At 44.9% G+C, this 15442-nt stretch overlaps 1 protein-coding gene across 2 annotated transcripts in view; it reads right to left on the bottom strand.

Moving 5' to 3' along the window:
* The window catches only part of NSFL1C (NSFL1 cofactor), a 28972-nt gene extending 14006 nt beyond the window's left edge, over positions 1 to 14966 (bottom strand). For both annotated transcript variants that reach the window (XM_059705809.1, XM_059705810.1), the window contains exons 1-3: positions 14807 to 14966; positions 12421 to 12518; positions 2914 to 2988 (exon numbers count right to left, since the gene is read on the bottom strand). In XM_059705809.1, the coding sequence (XP_059561792.1) occupies positions 2914 to 2988; positions 12421 to 12518; positions 14807 to 14908 (275 nt within the window). In that variant the 5' untranslated portion in view covers positions 14909 to 14966. The remainder of the gene's footprint in view (positions 1 to 2913; positions 2989 to 12420; positions 12519 to 14806) is intronic.
* Between the last annotated feature and the right edge of the window lie 476 nt (positions 14967 to 15442).

Raw genomic sequence — 15442 nt, 5'->3', positions numbered from 1 at the left:
CCAAGCCTTACCTCACCTTGCTATTCTTGTGACATATACTGGGGGCAATGTGGTGAGGGTATTTGAAAAGGTCAGGGATGCTCAAAAACAAGCCTGAAGGTACCCACATTAGGTTTTGCAATGGGCCAGCATGGCTTGAGATTAAGTTAGCACTTTTTTACCTGGGTCTGAAAACCAGGAGTCACATAGCCTGGCTAGCTGCCTCCTTATTACTCCTATTCACAGCTGAGTCAATAGCATGTACTTGGGTAGGGGGAATTAGGAACCTATAAAAATCAGTCTCAACCTTTCATTTCCTGACATTCCCTATGAAATGAAGGCAGCCCTAACCGATTTGGCTCAGTGGATAGAGCGTAGGCCTGAGGACTGAAGGGTCCCAGGTTCGATTCCGGTCAAGGGCATGTACCTTGGTTGTGGGCACATGCCCAGTAGGGGGTGTGCAGGAGGCAGCTGATCGATGTTTCTCTCTCATCGATGTTTCTAACTCTCTATCCCTCTCCCTTCCTCTTTGTAAAAAAATCAATAAAATATATACAAAAAGAGAAAAGAAATGCAAGGCAAAGCTATAGGCTTTGGCAAGAACACTACCAGCAGAGTCATGAGGTCTAAAATGCTGAGGAGACAAGGAAGTAATTAGGATGTGAAATGAAGAGTCAATGCCTGGAAGAAGAGGTCATTTAGGAGCAGGGCAGTCACATACTTGATGACATTGCCTGTCACTCAAGGAGTGTAAAACCCCAAAATTAACATTTATTTCTGAACCTTGAGTGTACCCAAGAAGGCTGAAGGCAGTGTAAAGTGTATTCAGATGAAATCAGAGAATAAAACACATACAATTTCTCAGCCCACTTCCCAAATGACCATGATAACCTAACTGCATTTCCATAATGGTTATTACACAACGTTCCTTAGGAATGTGTGACAGACCGAGGCAGAGTCCAGGGAGAAGCAAAACCCGTGAAATGAGGCTGCAGCCAGTTCATTCTTGCTCATTCCGGGTACATGAAATTCTGCTCAATGGACTGTAAGGGATCTCCAAGCCTTGGTTATGAACTAGGGGCCTGTTCATCAATTGCCTTAAAATCATTCATGCCCACAGTCCATGGACACACACAGTAGTGTGATAAAGACCAGAGGTGGGAGGCGGGGGGCAGGGGTTTGCCCAGAAGGGGTCAATGGGGGGGGGGGGGGGGGAATGGGACATCTGTAATACTTTCAGCAATAAAAAAAAAACACAAAAAAACAACAACACTAAAGTAAATTCATTCAAAAAACAAAACAAAAAACATTCATCATTCATGGTCATGACCTGGTATTTTCATTTCTAGAAACTATTCTAAGAAAGTAATCTGAAATGTAGTCAACGATTAACAGACAGATATGTTCACAGCACTAATATTTATAGTGTTAAAAAATGAAACAATCTAAATGTTGGACATCCATATGATGTATTATTATAGTCATTGAAAACACTTATAATTTTAACAACGTGAAGTATTTACGATGTAGCAGTAACCCAACAGAACAAAAAACAAAATTATCTGACCGTCATCATGTAAAATACAGTATTTAAAACAAAGTATATTTATACACAGAACCAAGACCAAGTGAAAACAGGCCAAAATATTAATGTAGTTACCAAATAGTAGATGAGTGTTTGTATTTTTTTATTACACTATTCTGTATTTTCTACAATGAACATTAATTTCATAACATTCCTAAAAGTTAAAAACAAACAGTATGGGTGCATGTATAGTGGGGGAAAGAAACATTTATAAGCCTTTTATTGTTTATTATGTGATGTACTGCTTTTTATTTTATTTTATATTTTTATTAATATATTTTATTGATTTTTTACAGAGAGGAAGGGAGAGGGATAGAGAGTCAGAAACATCGATGAGAGAGAAACATCGATCAGCTGCCTCCTGCACACTCCCTACTGGGGACTGCCCACAACCAAGGTACATGCCCTTGACTGGAATCGAACCTGGGACCCTTGAGTCCGCAAGCTGACGCTCTATCCACTGAGCCAAACCGGTCAGGGCTATTTTATTTTATTTTAAAATATTATTTTATTGATTTCAGAGAGGAAGGGAGAGGGAGAAAGAGATACAAACATCAATGATGAGAGAGAATCATTGACCAGCTGCCTCCTGCATGCCCAACACTGGGGATGGAGCCTACAACCTGAGCATGTGTCCTGACGGAAAATTGAACCGTGACCTCCTGGTTCATAGGTCGCAGCTCAACCACTGAGCCATGCCAGCAGGGAATGATGTATTGCTTTTTTTAAAAAAAACGTTTTGTTTTGTTTTGTTTTTACTGATTTTTTAGAGGGAGAGAAAGGAAGAGAAACAACAATGTGAGAGCAGAACATCAATCTGCCTCCTGCATACCCCCTACTGGGGATTGAACCAGCAACTTAGGCATGTCTCCTGACCAGGAATTGGACCAGCAACCGTTTGGTGCCCAGGAAGATGCTCAATTGAGCCACACTGGTCAGGGCTGTAATGCATTGCTTTTTTTAATTAAAAAGAAAATGCTGGAAAAAAATACACCAAAAATATTGATACCTGGTTACCTCTGGGTTGTGGTATTATAAGTTATTTTTTCTTTCTTATTGATTTGTTTCCCTTCCCATAATTTTCTTCAACAAATATTTTAACAATTAAAAACAAAAATAAACCCAGAATATACCAAAATAAGAGCAGTAGTAACAGGGAACAGGGATTACTTCTAAGCTATCTCTGAGAGGTGGGGGAGACTGTTTCTACTATGCGTGTGACTAGTCCACAGTAGTAATAGCTAATGGTAACCAAACACGTTTATCCTTCTAGATGACTTACACATTACCATGACTTACATATTATCAAGGACTTTTCTGTGGACTATGCTCCCCCATGAAAGACTCACCTCTGGCCCTCTTCCTCTTCCTCATCTTCATCTTGGTCATGAATGAGGTCTTTGAAGGATGTTACCCTGTTATCGCTGGAGATGGAGAAAAGAACAAAATTATCTCAGGGAAGTTCATGAAAGGTAACCCCCATCACCAGCTGTTAAGGAGTTGAGGACACTGGGGTTAGATTTTTTGGTGCACAGGAAGAGGATCTTTGTAGAAGACAGTTTATATGTCTTCAAGTTTATATCTCTCCAAGTTTATATGTAAAATAATGTGGCATTTATTTCTTCAAGGTGACATAGAATTGAGAATAAGTTTAGAAAGGGGAAAGGCTCCATCAATAAACTATTAGACTTAATAGAAGAATTCGGCAATGTAGCAGGATACAAAATTAACGCCAAGAAATCTATGGCATTTCTATACACCAATAGTGAATGTGCAGAAAGAGAGACTAAAAAAGCAATCCCATTTACCATCGCACCAAAAAAATTAAGCTACCTAGGAATAAACTTAACTAAAGAGGTAAAAGACCTCTTCTCAGAAAACTACAGGACGTTGAAAAAAGAGATAGAGGAAGACATAAAGAGATGGAAGCACATACCGTGTTCATGGATTGGTAGAATCAACATCATTAAAATGTCCATACTGCCCAAAGCAATCTATAAATTCAACGCACTTCCCATTAAAATACCAATGGCATATTTCAGACCTAGAACGTACTCTCCAAAAATTCATCTGGAATAAAAAACGACCCCGAATAGCTGCAGTGATCCTCAGAAAGAACAAAATAGGTGGGATTTCAATACCAGATATCAAGCTGTATTACAAAGCCACTGGCACAAGAACAGACATATAGATCAATGGAATAGAATAGGGAGCCCAGAAATCAGCCCCAACCAATATGCTCAATTAATATTTGACAAAGGAGGCAAGAACATACAATGGAGTCAAGATAGTCTCTTCAATAAATGGTGTTGGGAAAATTGGACAGATACATGCAAGAAAATGAAACTAGACCACCAACTTACACCATACACAAAAATAAACTCAAAATGGATAAAGGACTTAAATATACGACGGGAAACCATACAAATACTAGAAGAATCCAAAGGCAACAAAATCTCAGACATATGCCGAGGCAATTTCTTCACCGATACAGCTCCTAGGGCATTGAAAACTAAAGAGAAAATAAACAAATGGGACTACATCAAAATAAAAAGCTTCTGCACAGCAAAAGAAACCATCAACAAAACAACAAGAAAACCCACTGCGTGGGAAAACATATTTGCCAATGTCATATCTGATAAGGGCCTAATCTCCAAAATTTATAGGGAACTCATACAACTTAACAAAAGGAAGATAAACAGCCCTGACCAGTTTGGCTCAGTGGATAGAGCATTGGCCTGTGGACTGAAAGGTCCCAGGTTCGATTCCGGTCAAGGGCATGTACCTCGGTTGCAGGCACATCCCCAGTTTGGGGTGTTCAGGAAGCAGCTGATCGATGTTTCTAACTCTCTATCCCTCTCCCTTCCTCTCTGTAAAAAATCAATAAAATATATTTTTTTTTAAAAAAAAAAGGAAGATAAACAATCCAATCAAAAAATGGGCAAAGGACCTAAATAGACACCTTTCAAAAGACGACATTCAGAAAGCCAAGAGACATATGAAAACATGCTCAAAGTCACTACTCATCCGAGAGATGCAAATCAAAACAGCAATGAGGTACCATCTCACACCTGTCAGACTGGCTATCATCAACAAATCAACAAACGACAAGCGCTGGAGAGGATGTGGAGAAAAAGGAACACTCGTGCACTGCTGGTGGGAATGCAGACTGGTGCAGCCACTATGGAAGACAGTATGGAGTTTCCTCAAAAAACTACATATGGAACTCCTATTTGACCCTGTGATCCCACTTCTAGGAATATATCCCAGGAAACCAGAAACACCAATCAGAAAGGATATATGCACCCCTATGTTCATAGCAGCACAATTCACCATAGCTAAGATCTGGAAACAGCCTAAGTGCCCATCTGTAGATGAATGGATTAGAAAACTGTGGTACATCTACACGATGGGATACTATGCTGCTATAAAAAAGAAGGAACTCTTACCATTTGCAACAGCATGGATGGAACTGGAGAGCATTATGCTAAGTGAAATAAGCCAGTCAATGAAGGAAAAATACCACATGATCTCACTCATTCATGGATAATAGAGACCATTATAAACTTTTGAACAATAATAGATACAGAGGCAGAGCTTCCTCAAACAGATTGTCAAACTGCAGCGGGAAGGCCAGGGAGGGTTGGGGGGGCAGGAGGGAGGCGGGTAAGAGATCAACCAAAGGACTTGTATGCATGCATATAAGCATAACCAATGGACATAAGACACTGGGGGGTAGGGGAGGCCAGGGGATTGTCAAGGGCGGGGGGGGGGGGGGGGGGAAGGAGACATATGTAATACTCTTTGTAATACTTTAAGCAATAAAAAAATAAATAAAGAAATAAATAACCCCTCAAATAAAAATTGAAAACAATTCAGGCTTCAGTCAGGATTTTCACCTTTATCCTGACAACAATAGGAAACAAAAAACAAAAAAAAGTTTAGAAAGGGGGAGAGGAACAAAATGGGGGTATGCACTATTTAAAAAACTTACTAATGGCCCTATCTGGTTTGGCTCAGTGGAGAGCTTTGGCCTGTGGACTGAAGGGTCCTAGGTTCAATTCCGATAGAGGGCACATGCCCAGGTTGTGGGCTCGATCTCTGGTTGGGGGCGTGCAGGAGGCAGCCAATCAATGATTCTTTCATCACTGATGTTTCTCTCTCTCTCACCCTCTCCCTTTCTCTCTGAAATCAATAAAAAAAAATTTTTTTAATAAGTATTTTTAGTGTTTAGAAAAAAGCAGAGTTGTCTGAGGTGTGGTAGAGAGGCACACACAAAATGGGTGTGTGAAGGATTAACTCCCTCTTCTGATGTTGTCTTACTGCCACTTTTTTTCTAGTTTAGATTTGTCCACGAAGAACAATCTTAGTTTTTCAAGGATCACAAGACACAAATTTTATGAAAACATTTCCTGTATTTCTTAGGAGAAAATAATAGCATTGCTATGATATGGGGGCAAGAGGGCAATACAGATTTAGTGAGGCTAGACAGGAAAGGAAGAATTGTTTAACTAGGAAGAAAGTTCCAGTTCAGTCTAGAAGGAAACAAGTAGGGGACAGAACAGGCTTTGACGTTCTATCAACTAGAAATGGGAAGACAAAGACCAACTGATGAGGCGAATACATTCCCTGATCAAGTTAGTTGTGAGCAACTTCCTGGGTATTCTTTGATGTTCTATATGACATGGGTTAAAAAAAATAAAAATAAAAAAATCCTGGCTTTCTGTTGTTAAACACCTTCTAATACACATGTGTGCACCTGCTTGAGTAAAACACTTGTTCTGGATATGGGTTTCTTTCCCCAAAAGTTCTTATATCTAGACTCTGACATTACCTAATACAGATTCTGATGTCCACGTATCTGGGTCCGATCCCAACTTAGCGTCCTACCCTAGGATTCTGGGCATACTAATAAAGTTTCTAAGCCTTTGTTTTTTCATGTGGAAACGGAGATAATCATAGCACCAACCTCATAGGCTTTCTGTGAACAACCGGGGTACTGATGCATAATGTAGCACATTTCAAGTGCTACTCTTGAGCAGCGGCTTTCGAAGTGTTGGTCCTTGGACTGGAGCATCGGTATTACTTATGCAACTGTGAGAAATGCAAATCCTCGGACCCCACTTTAGACCTCTTCAAACAGAAACTATGGAGGAGTGTCTAGCAATCTGCTTTTAAGGAGCCCTCCAAGTAATTCTGATGCTTGTTCCAGTTTGAGAAACACTGCTCTGAGAGTTACCTTAATGGTATGGATGTCTCGAGGACACTGCCAATTTCAGAATATTTTGTCTATGTCCTCCACAAGTTGGCAAAATGTCTCAGAAATCTCAATTTTCAACATCAAAACTGTCTCTCCCAGGCTACCCTTGAACCCTGAAGTGGCACAAACGTCCTTTGCCAGACCACATTTTCTGCAGTGCGGATTATCCAATACAGAAACCACTAGTCACATGTGGCTACTGAGCATGTGAAATGTGGTTAAGTACAAATATTTAATTTTAATTAAACAACCACATGAGGCTAGTGGCTATAATGGACAGTATAGTTTTAGATCAGACAATGGTAGTCCCTGAAATTCTCAAAAAGTATAGTTTTGTTAGATGGAAGAAAAAAACAAAATAGGAACTAACTTCCTTTTGGTTGACCCTGTGCTAGGTACAGGGGTGGGAGATGCTGAACAGGGAAGTAGAAGTAACTCTGGAATTAGACAGACGTGGGCTTGAATCTGGCATAAGAGCAACTGTGAGTTACTCAACCTTTCTAAGGCTCAGCATCTTGACCTGTGAAATGGTGAGCACCCTACCTACTTCCACAGCTACTGAAATATAAGAGAACGTGAAGATATCTGGCAGAGCTTGACAGATGTGGGTGCTCCTGAAATACCAGCCCCTACCACTTCTTGGAACTTATGATTTGCTTAGTGATAAAAAACGAAGTTAAATGTCAGAAGAGTTCACAAAAACACAGTAGATGTTACCGAGCAGAAAAAGGATATGCATCAAATAAGTGAATTACAGTTGTGACTGGAGTTCTGAGGAACAGGGTTGTGGTGTCCTGCCTGTGGGTTGGGGTAACATGCTCAGTAGGGAAGGTGGAGATGGAGGTAAACCCGGAGAGAAGCAGGAGATCTGGACAGGCAGAAAGCAAGGGTGGGCTTGCCCCGTCCGATAAGAGGCTCAAACAAAAGAGAAAGAACCAAAAACAAGGCAAAATCGAGACACCAAGAAATCAGTGAGGTGAATGAGAAAAGGGGTTACGATTAGGATGGCAAGTTCACTGCACTCTGGAGGACCCTGAAAGTCCACAAGGAGAGGCAGGACATAATTCAGCTGAACGCTGAATGCTGGAAGCAGACTGCTGCATTGAGACCCTTGTTTTACTAGCGGTGTGATCTTGGGAAAATGCCCAGCTTCAGTGTCTTCACCTGCAAAATGGAAGTAACAGCAGTATCCACCTCACAGAGTAGTAGTGAGGACTAAAGAGATATATGTACAGACTTAATCCGGTGCCTGGTACTTGGTAAATGCTCAATAAATGACTGTTACTATGAAGGAATTTAGATTTTCTCCTGTAGCAATGATTAACCTTTTTATGTCCTGAGGACCTTTGAGAATCTGACAAATGCTATGGATTTCCTTGCCAGAAAAAATACTACCAACAAATTTTTGCCTACAATCTCAGGTAATTTATGAACCTTCTCACCATTCCATGGATTTCTCCAAAGAGTTCAGAGCCACCCCACTAAGAACCCTTGCTCTAGAGTCAAAGGAGTAACTTACTAATTGTCATTCATAGCAGCAGCGACGACATGAAAGATATCTGAGATGAAAGAGAGTGGAGCATGGGGAGAGCCCAGAGGAGACTAAGTGTCCTGCAACAGTCAAGTCAAACCGGACTGGGGGTGGGAAGAAGCAGGCCCCACACAGAATTCCTTTGAGGTGCCAGCACAAGCTCGGCTTCTGAGAATGCAGTCAGTGTTTTCCTTCTGGACAAGGACAACATTGCAACAAACTGCCCTTCCTTTCCCTCAATGCCAAGTCTGAGGTTTAACCAAAGCAATAAAGTAAGGCCTTTGGGTCTGCATGTGTTCAGCCTTTTACTGCCCTCAGTCTTAACATTAAACTCTCCTATTTCCTTGATTCTTTTACTTTATGTCTATTTCTAAATATGTATACTTGCTGTGAAATACAAGAAACATAAAGAAAAAATGGGGAAGGTGAGAATGGATGCCAGTAGTAATAAAATGACATTAATAGCTCTTTGTGTTCAAAGTGCTTTTTAAATATTAACTTATTTAATCTCCTATTTGGTAGGGACTATTATCATTCCCATTTGACAAGTGAGAAAAACTGAGGGACTGAGATGTTAAGTAACCTGCCTAAGGTCACAGATCTCTTAACCACTCCCTTAATAGGATGTTGGGATTACTAGGAAACAGAGGTGTGAATACGTGACTGACATCATAGGCTGTTTCAACTTCTCCCGCTCTCTCTCTGACATTCCAACACCCCAATAGTAACCTGGGGTGGCTATGAAATCAGCTATTTATACCAGCAGCTGCAAGAGCCCTTATTCTATAACTATGTCCCAAGCAGTAACAACCTGATGTGCCATTAAGGACATCTCACAGGTTAGCACCTAGGAATAATGGAAGGATCAGTTGTCTACAACCTCTTTCTTCTGGAAATGGGAGGAAGGGAAATTAGTTAAGGAAGCAATGAGAGGAGAACCAAGATGGCGGCATAGGTTAACGCCGGAGTTTGCTGCTTTGAACAACTACTTCAAAAGTGAAACCAAAAAACGGAAGGGACTTCACCCAGAACCACAGGAATGCTGGCTGAGTGGAAGTCCTACAACTAGGAGGAAAGAGAAACGCATACGGACACTCAGAGGAGGCGCAGTGCTGAAGTCAAATTCTGAGGTGCGGAGTGCGCGGAGCGGGCTGGCGGCGGAGGGCGCGGTTGTTGTTTTCAATTGGGAGGGAGTCGCAGACTCTGAGCACCAGATCCGGGCGAGTCTTTAGGGACCCAGACTCAAACGGGAGAAGCGGGACTGTCTGGCTTCGGTCAGAGAGAGTGCAGCTTTCTCTCCGAGCTTTGCAGCGGGTGCTGGGACTCAGAGAGGCAGAGCCCCTGGGGACAGGACTGAGAGCCGCCATAACTGCTCTCTCCGGCCCACCCTATTGATCCTGTGCGACCCGCTCCGCCCAAGCCCTGCACAGAGGCATTTGCCGGATAGCCTCAGGCAAAGGCATTTGCCGGATAGCCTCAGGCAAAGGCTAGATTAGCACCTCCCTAGAGGACAGAAGTTCTCTCACTGCTGACCCACCTGATTCTCATAGCCACTTGGCCTGGAGGTCAAACCCTCCCTGGAATTAGCTACAACAATCAAGATTTATCTATAAGACTGCGAACAAAGACCACTAGGGGGTGCACCAAGGAAGCATAACAAAATGCGGAGACAAAGAAACAGGACAAAATTGTCAATGGAAGAAATAGAGTTCAGAACCACACTTTTAAGGTCTCTCAAGAACTGTTTAGAAGCTGCCGATAAACTTAATGAGATCTACACGAAAACTAATAAGACCCTTGATCTTATATTGGGGAACCAACTAGAAATTAAGCACACACAGACTGAAATAACGAATATTATACAGACGCCCAACAGCAGACCAGAGGAGCGCAAGAATCAAGTCAATGATTTGAAATGTGAGGAAGCAAAAAACACCCAACCGGAAAAGCAAAATGAAAAAAGAATCCAAAAATGCGAGGATAGTGTAAGGAGCCTCTGGGACAGCTTCAAGAGTACCAACATCAGAATTATAGGGGTGCCAGAAGATGAGAGAGAGCAAGATATTGAAAACCTATTTGAAGAAATAATGACAGAAAACTTCCCCCACCTGGTGAAAGAAATGGACTTACAGGTCCAAGAAGCTCGGAGAACCCCAAACAAAAGGAATCCAAAGAGGACCACACCAAGACACATCATCATTAAAATGCCAAGAGCAAAAGATAAAGAGAGAATCTTAAAAACAGCAAGAGAAAGAAACTCAGTTACCTACAAGGGAATACCCATACGACTGCCAGCTGATTTCTCAACAGAAACTTTGCAGGCCAGAAGGGAGTGGCAAGAAATATTCAAAGTGATGAATACCAAGAACCTACAACCAAGATTACTTTATCCAGCAAAGCTATCATTCAGAATTGAAGGTCAGACAAAGAGCTTCACAGATAAAGAAAAGCTAAAGGAGTTCATCACCACCAAACCAGGATTATATGAAATGCTGAAAGGTATCCTTTAGGAAGAGGAAGAGGAAGAAAAAGGTAAAGATACAAATTATGAACAACAAATATGCATCTATCAACAAGTGAATCTAAGAATCAAGTGAATAAATAGTCTGATGAACAGGATGAACTGTTGATTATAATAGAATCAGGGACATAGAAAGGGAATGGACTGACTATTCTTGGGGGGGAAAGGGGTGTGGGAGATGTGGGAAGAGACTGGACAAAAATCGTGCACCTATGGATGAGGACAGTGGGTGGGGAGTGAGGGCGGAGGGTGGGGCGGGAACTGGGAGGAGGGGAGTTATGGGGGGGGGGGAAAAAGGAACAAATGTAATAATCTGAACAATAAAGATTTAATTAAAAAAACAAAAAACAAAATAAGAAAAAAAAAAAAAGGAAGCAATGAGATCTGGGGTTAGTTTTCTGTTGAAGGGAGGAAATGTGCCTTGGCGGTGTGGCTCAATGGTTAAAGCACCAGCCCAAGCACTAAAGGGTTGGAGGTTCAATTCCCTTTCAAGGGCTCATACCTGGGTTGGTAGCAGGTTCATTCCCTGCTGCAGTCAGGGTGCATGCAGGTGGCAACCAATTGATGTGTCTCTCTCACATCGATGTTTCTCTCTCCCTCTCTCTCTGAAAATTAATTGAAAAAATATCCTCAAGTGAGGATTAACCAAAAAGTAAATACATAAATAAAAATAAAGGGACATGTAATTTAAGGCTCAGAAACACAATTAGCAACTCACTGGCAAAGAAACACTATATCTATATTCCAGGATTGAAGTCAAACCCGAATACATTTACTTTCTCTAAGACTTTTTCTTCTTAAATATATTTTTATTGATTTCAGAGGAGAAAGGAGAGGGAGAGAGAGATAGAAACATCAATGATGAGAGAGAATCATTGATCGGCTGCCTCCTGCACACCCCACCCCTGGGATTGAGCCTGTAATCCAGGCACGTGCCCAGACCAGGAATCGAACCATGACCTCCTGGGTCATAGGTCAACACTCAACCACTGAGCCACGCCAGCTGGACTCTAAGACTTCTTAATAGGGTAATGGGCATCCTAAAATGTCAACAAACAAACAATCCAAAACAACAACAAAACCCCTTTTAAAGTCTAATCTTGTACATCTACAGCACCCCTGGAAGGAAGTCCTTCAGTTTCTACTGAAACCTCAGAGATGAAGAGTCCACTCCTGACTTTCATAAATAAAAGACCCTCAAACATCTTAAAAGGAGGTTCTGAGGTTTCCCCCAGGATGATCATAAACCACACTCACTCAGAGTCCCCACCTGAGAGTGTCATGCATATCCTCACAGGAAAGGAGCAGGGAGCTCAAACGGGCTGGACTGGGGGAAGGCAGGCTGGACAGAGTTCCTCTAAGGAGCTAGCACAGCTTGGCTTCTGAGAACGCCACCAGAGTTTTCCTTCTGGACAAAGAACTAGGACCCACCGGTCAGTCTAACTTCGCCACTGAAACTCACTGTTCCATATGCCAGGCTGAACCCTCTGTCAGCTAGGAAACAGCTCCTCATCCCTGCTGGAAGCGCACCCAATAGCCCTTACCTGGAGACTGTGCCTCTGGATACTGAACTGGGGGTTGCCTGCGAAATGGTCACAATGTCCTCGTCCCCTCCGTCCTCATAAAAGCTCGCCAGGGCGATCTGAAACAGAGAGGTAGTTGCTTGGGGTCCTCAAACAGGCCTTCATCTAACACATAACTCCTCTGAGCACAAAGGAGCACAGACACAAAGATACGGCCCACACTGACAACTAGGTCTGTACCCAAGGGTCTTAGAAAACTAGACCAACTGCTACCTGAAACAAATTCCACCTACTCTGAGGGGGGAAAGGCAAGAAGGAAGGCTGGGATGGAGACACTCCTCATTCTCATTTTTTTAAAAAACATGATCAGTAAAAGCCGTGTACAATTACTGAGCACTTACATGCCACATTGAGTGTAACTGCACATGTGCTAACTCACTTCATCCTCAAAGAACCCTATGTAATTTTAACTACCATCCTCTCATTTTATCGTTAATACAGAAGTCCTCAGAAATTAAGGAAACGGCCCAGGTCACACAATTGGTAAGGAGCAGAGCCAGGTTCCAGCCCAGGCAGAGTGTGCAGGCTCCTGTGTGACAGCCAGGAGCCAGGAACTGTGCGGCCAGTGCAGATGCTGCTTCTACTCTCTCTCTGAGGCTCGGTTTCCCACCCATCCCACCAAACCTGCACAAGGGATGAGAGAATCCTTTACTATCTATAGAGCCATGTCTTAGCTCTATACGCAAGGAACATGGAAGTCTTGTGGCCATTTGTGATTGTTTCTCTCATCGATTCAATGGTCAGGCATTTACTAATCACTTACTCTGCAAAAGAAATAAAGAGCAGGGAGGTCGACAGAGATGAAAAGGACATGGCTTCCGTCCTCAAGGTCACCGGCCTTAAAGGAGGCAGTGAGCTGTTGTGGGCCATAATCACCCCACGAGGAACTGTGTGCCTTCACGGGGTACAATGTAACTTGCCGGCTGCAGGCAGTGTGCCACTGCAGGACCTAACAGGCTTGCAAGGAGCAAGTGTGCAGTCATGGGATATGAGTGACAGGCACCGAGAGGTGCCTTCACTCAAGGGATGGCCTGGCCAGTCAAATCAGGCCGCAGGCGTGACACTGTTTGCCCCCTACAGTGAGGAGACCGGGGCTGGTGGCGTGCTGATAACACCGTGAGCTCCCAGGTGTTTCAGGCAGAGTCTGCACTTTGTATTTCTGCCCTGCACAGGAGCTCTGCTCACACGGTCTGCAGAGGTGTGACGCTTTCTCTCTTTGGGGAAGCAATTTAAACGGTGGAGTCAACAGGCCCAGGACAAACCCCAAACTCACTGCTTATTGGCGGTGTAGCCCTGGCATATTCATTACCCTCCGAGCTTCCAGCCCCTCCCCTATACAACGGGGCTCGTCTTCTGGACCTCAGTCCTGCCCGGATTAAATGAACCGTCATATGTGAAGTGCCTGGCACACGGTGGTGACGAAGCTGGGTTTGGGGATCGGACAGCACTGAGTTCTAATGTTCTCTCTCCCACCGGCGAGGCAGTGCGGCCCTGAGCACCTAACTGAAGCGCCCGACACCTTAGCTGCAAAGCGCAACGCTGACATGACTCAGGACACGTAAAAGCAGTTAGAACACCATCCGGCTCGTGGTCGGCGCTCAATAAACATTAATCACCCTCTTCCCAAGATGTACGCCGGCCAGGAACATTTATGCAACTCTTTCTGCGATTTTTATGTGCCGGGCATCGTTCCAGACACGAGTGATTTAAACAGTTTACAAAAAAACAAAAAACCAACCCTGCGTGTGGCTCATCTTCATGTCTTAATAAGTATTTATGAATACTGAATGCGTGCCGGGGAACTAGACAGTCACCTCTCCGAGACCTCCATCTGACAGGGAAGGTAACTAAGAAAGATGAATACAAGCCAACCCTGCGCCACCGCCCCGGGGGCAGGTTCTCCCAGCAACGGGGTGGGAGGGGGCGTGGGCCAAATTCTGGGCCGGCTTCCCCTCCTCCTGCGGTCGGGAACGGCCATCAACGACCCCTCGGCCCGCGGTGGGGTCCCTCGGCCCGGACTCCGGCCGAGAGTCGGCGCGGCCGCCACGCCCCCAGGGTCCCCCATCCACGCGGGCGGCTGCAGTGCCCGGGTCTCGCTGGCCCGGCGACCTGGCGAGGCAGGAGGGGGAACTGAGGCCAGGCAGGGCCGGGCCGGGGCTGCCCCGCGGTTCCCCACGACCGAGCCGCGCTGGAACCGCCTGGCAAGCGGCCGCAGGCCCCTGAGGCCTGTGTCGGGCCGCGGCCCGGAGGGATGACTGTGCGCTTCGGCCACCGCGGGCTGGACGTGCCAGGCGCCCGCGCCTCGCAGCCCCCGGCCTGCCCGACGGAGCCTGCCTCGCGGCGCTACCTGCAGATCCCAGCCGGCCGACTCCAGGAAGAAGCGAGCCCGGTCGTCCTCGGTACCCGTCACCGCCACGAACTCCCTCAGAGCCTCCTGCCTCTCCGCCATTTTCGCCCGGTGTGCTCCCCAAACTGCTCCGGTCCGTCGCTGCACAGCCTCAGCCGCTCCCTCGCGTTCCGGCTGCGGGTGGGTCCGGCCCAGCTGAGCGGCGCCCGCCCCCAGGCCCCGCCTCACGCGGTGCCTCAGGGAAAGCCTTCCGTGCTGGAAACGCCACCGCTCCGCGCCCTCTGGCGGCCGTGGCGCAGAGCGGCAGCCCAGCGGCGCGGGTGGGAGCGGCACGGAGGAGAGGCGTGGCGGGTTTGAAACATTGGGATAGATAGAATGCAGGATGGCTGAAGGAGTCAATTACTCATGCACTCATCCGGTCTTTGCATTAATGTATTCATTTGTTCATTCACTTGTTCAAATATTTACGGAGTGTTATCCAGGGCCCGATGCTCTTCCAGGGCTGGCGATCCGCAGCGAGCAAAGCAAAGTCCCTGCCCTCCTGTTGCTCCCTCACACTCTAGGGAACAAAAGCAGACCTTGAACAGCAGGTCACACCTCTCTTCCAACCCTTCAGTGCCTCCTCATCTTCCCCGC

The sequence above is a fragment of the Myotis daubentonii genome, chromosome 8 (genome assembly GCF_963259705.1).
Source record: "Myotis daubentonii chromosome 8, mMyoDau2.1, whole genome shotgun sequence".
NCBI lineage: Eukaryota > Metazoa > Chordata > Mammalia > Chiroptera > Vespertilionidae > Myotis > Myotis daubentonii.
Note: the sequence above shows the minus strand (reverse complement) of the source record. Positions and strands in the feature narration are given on the sequence as shown.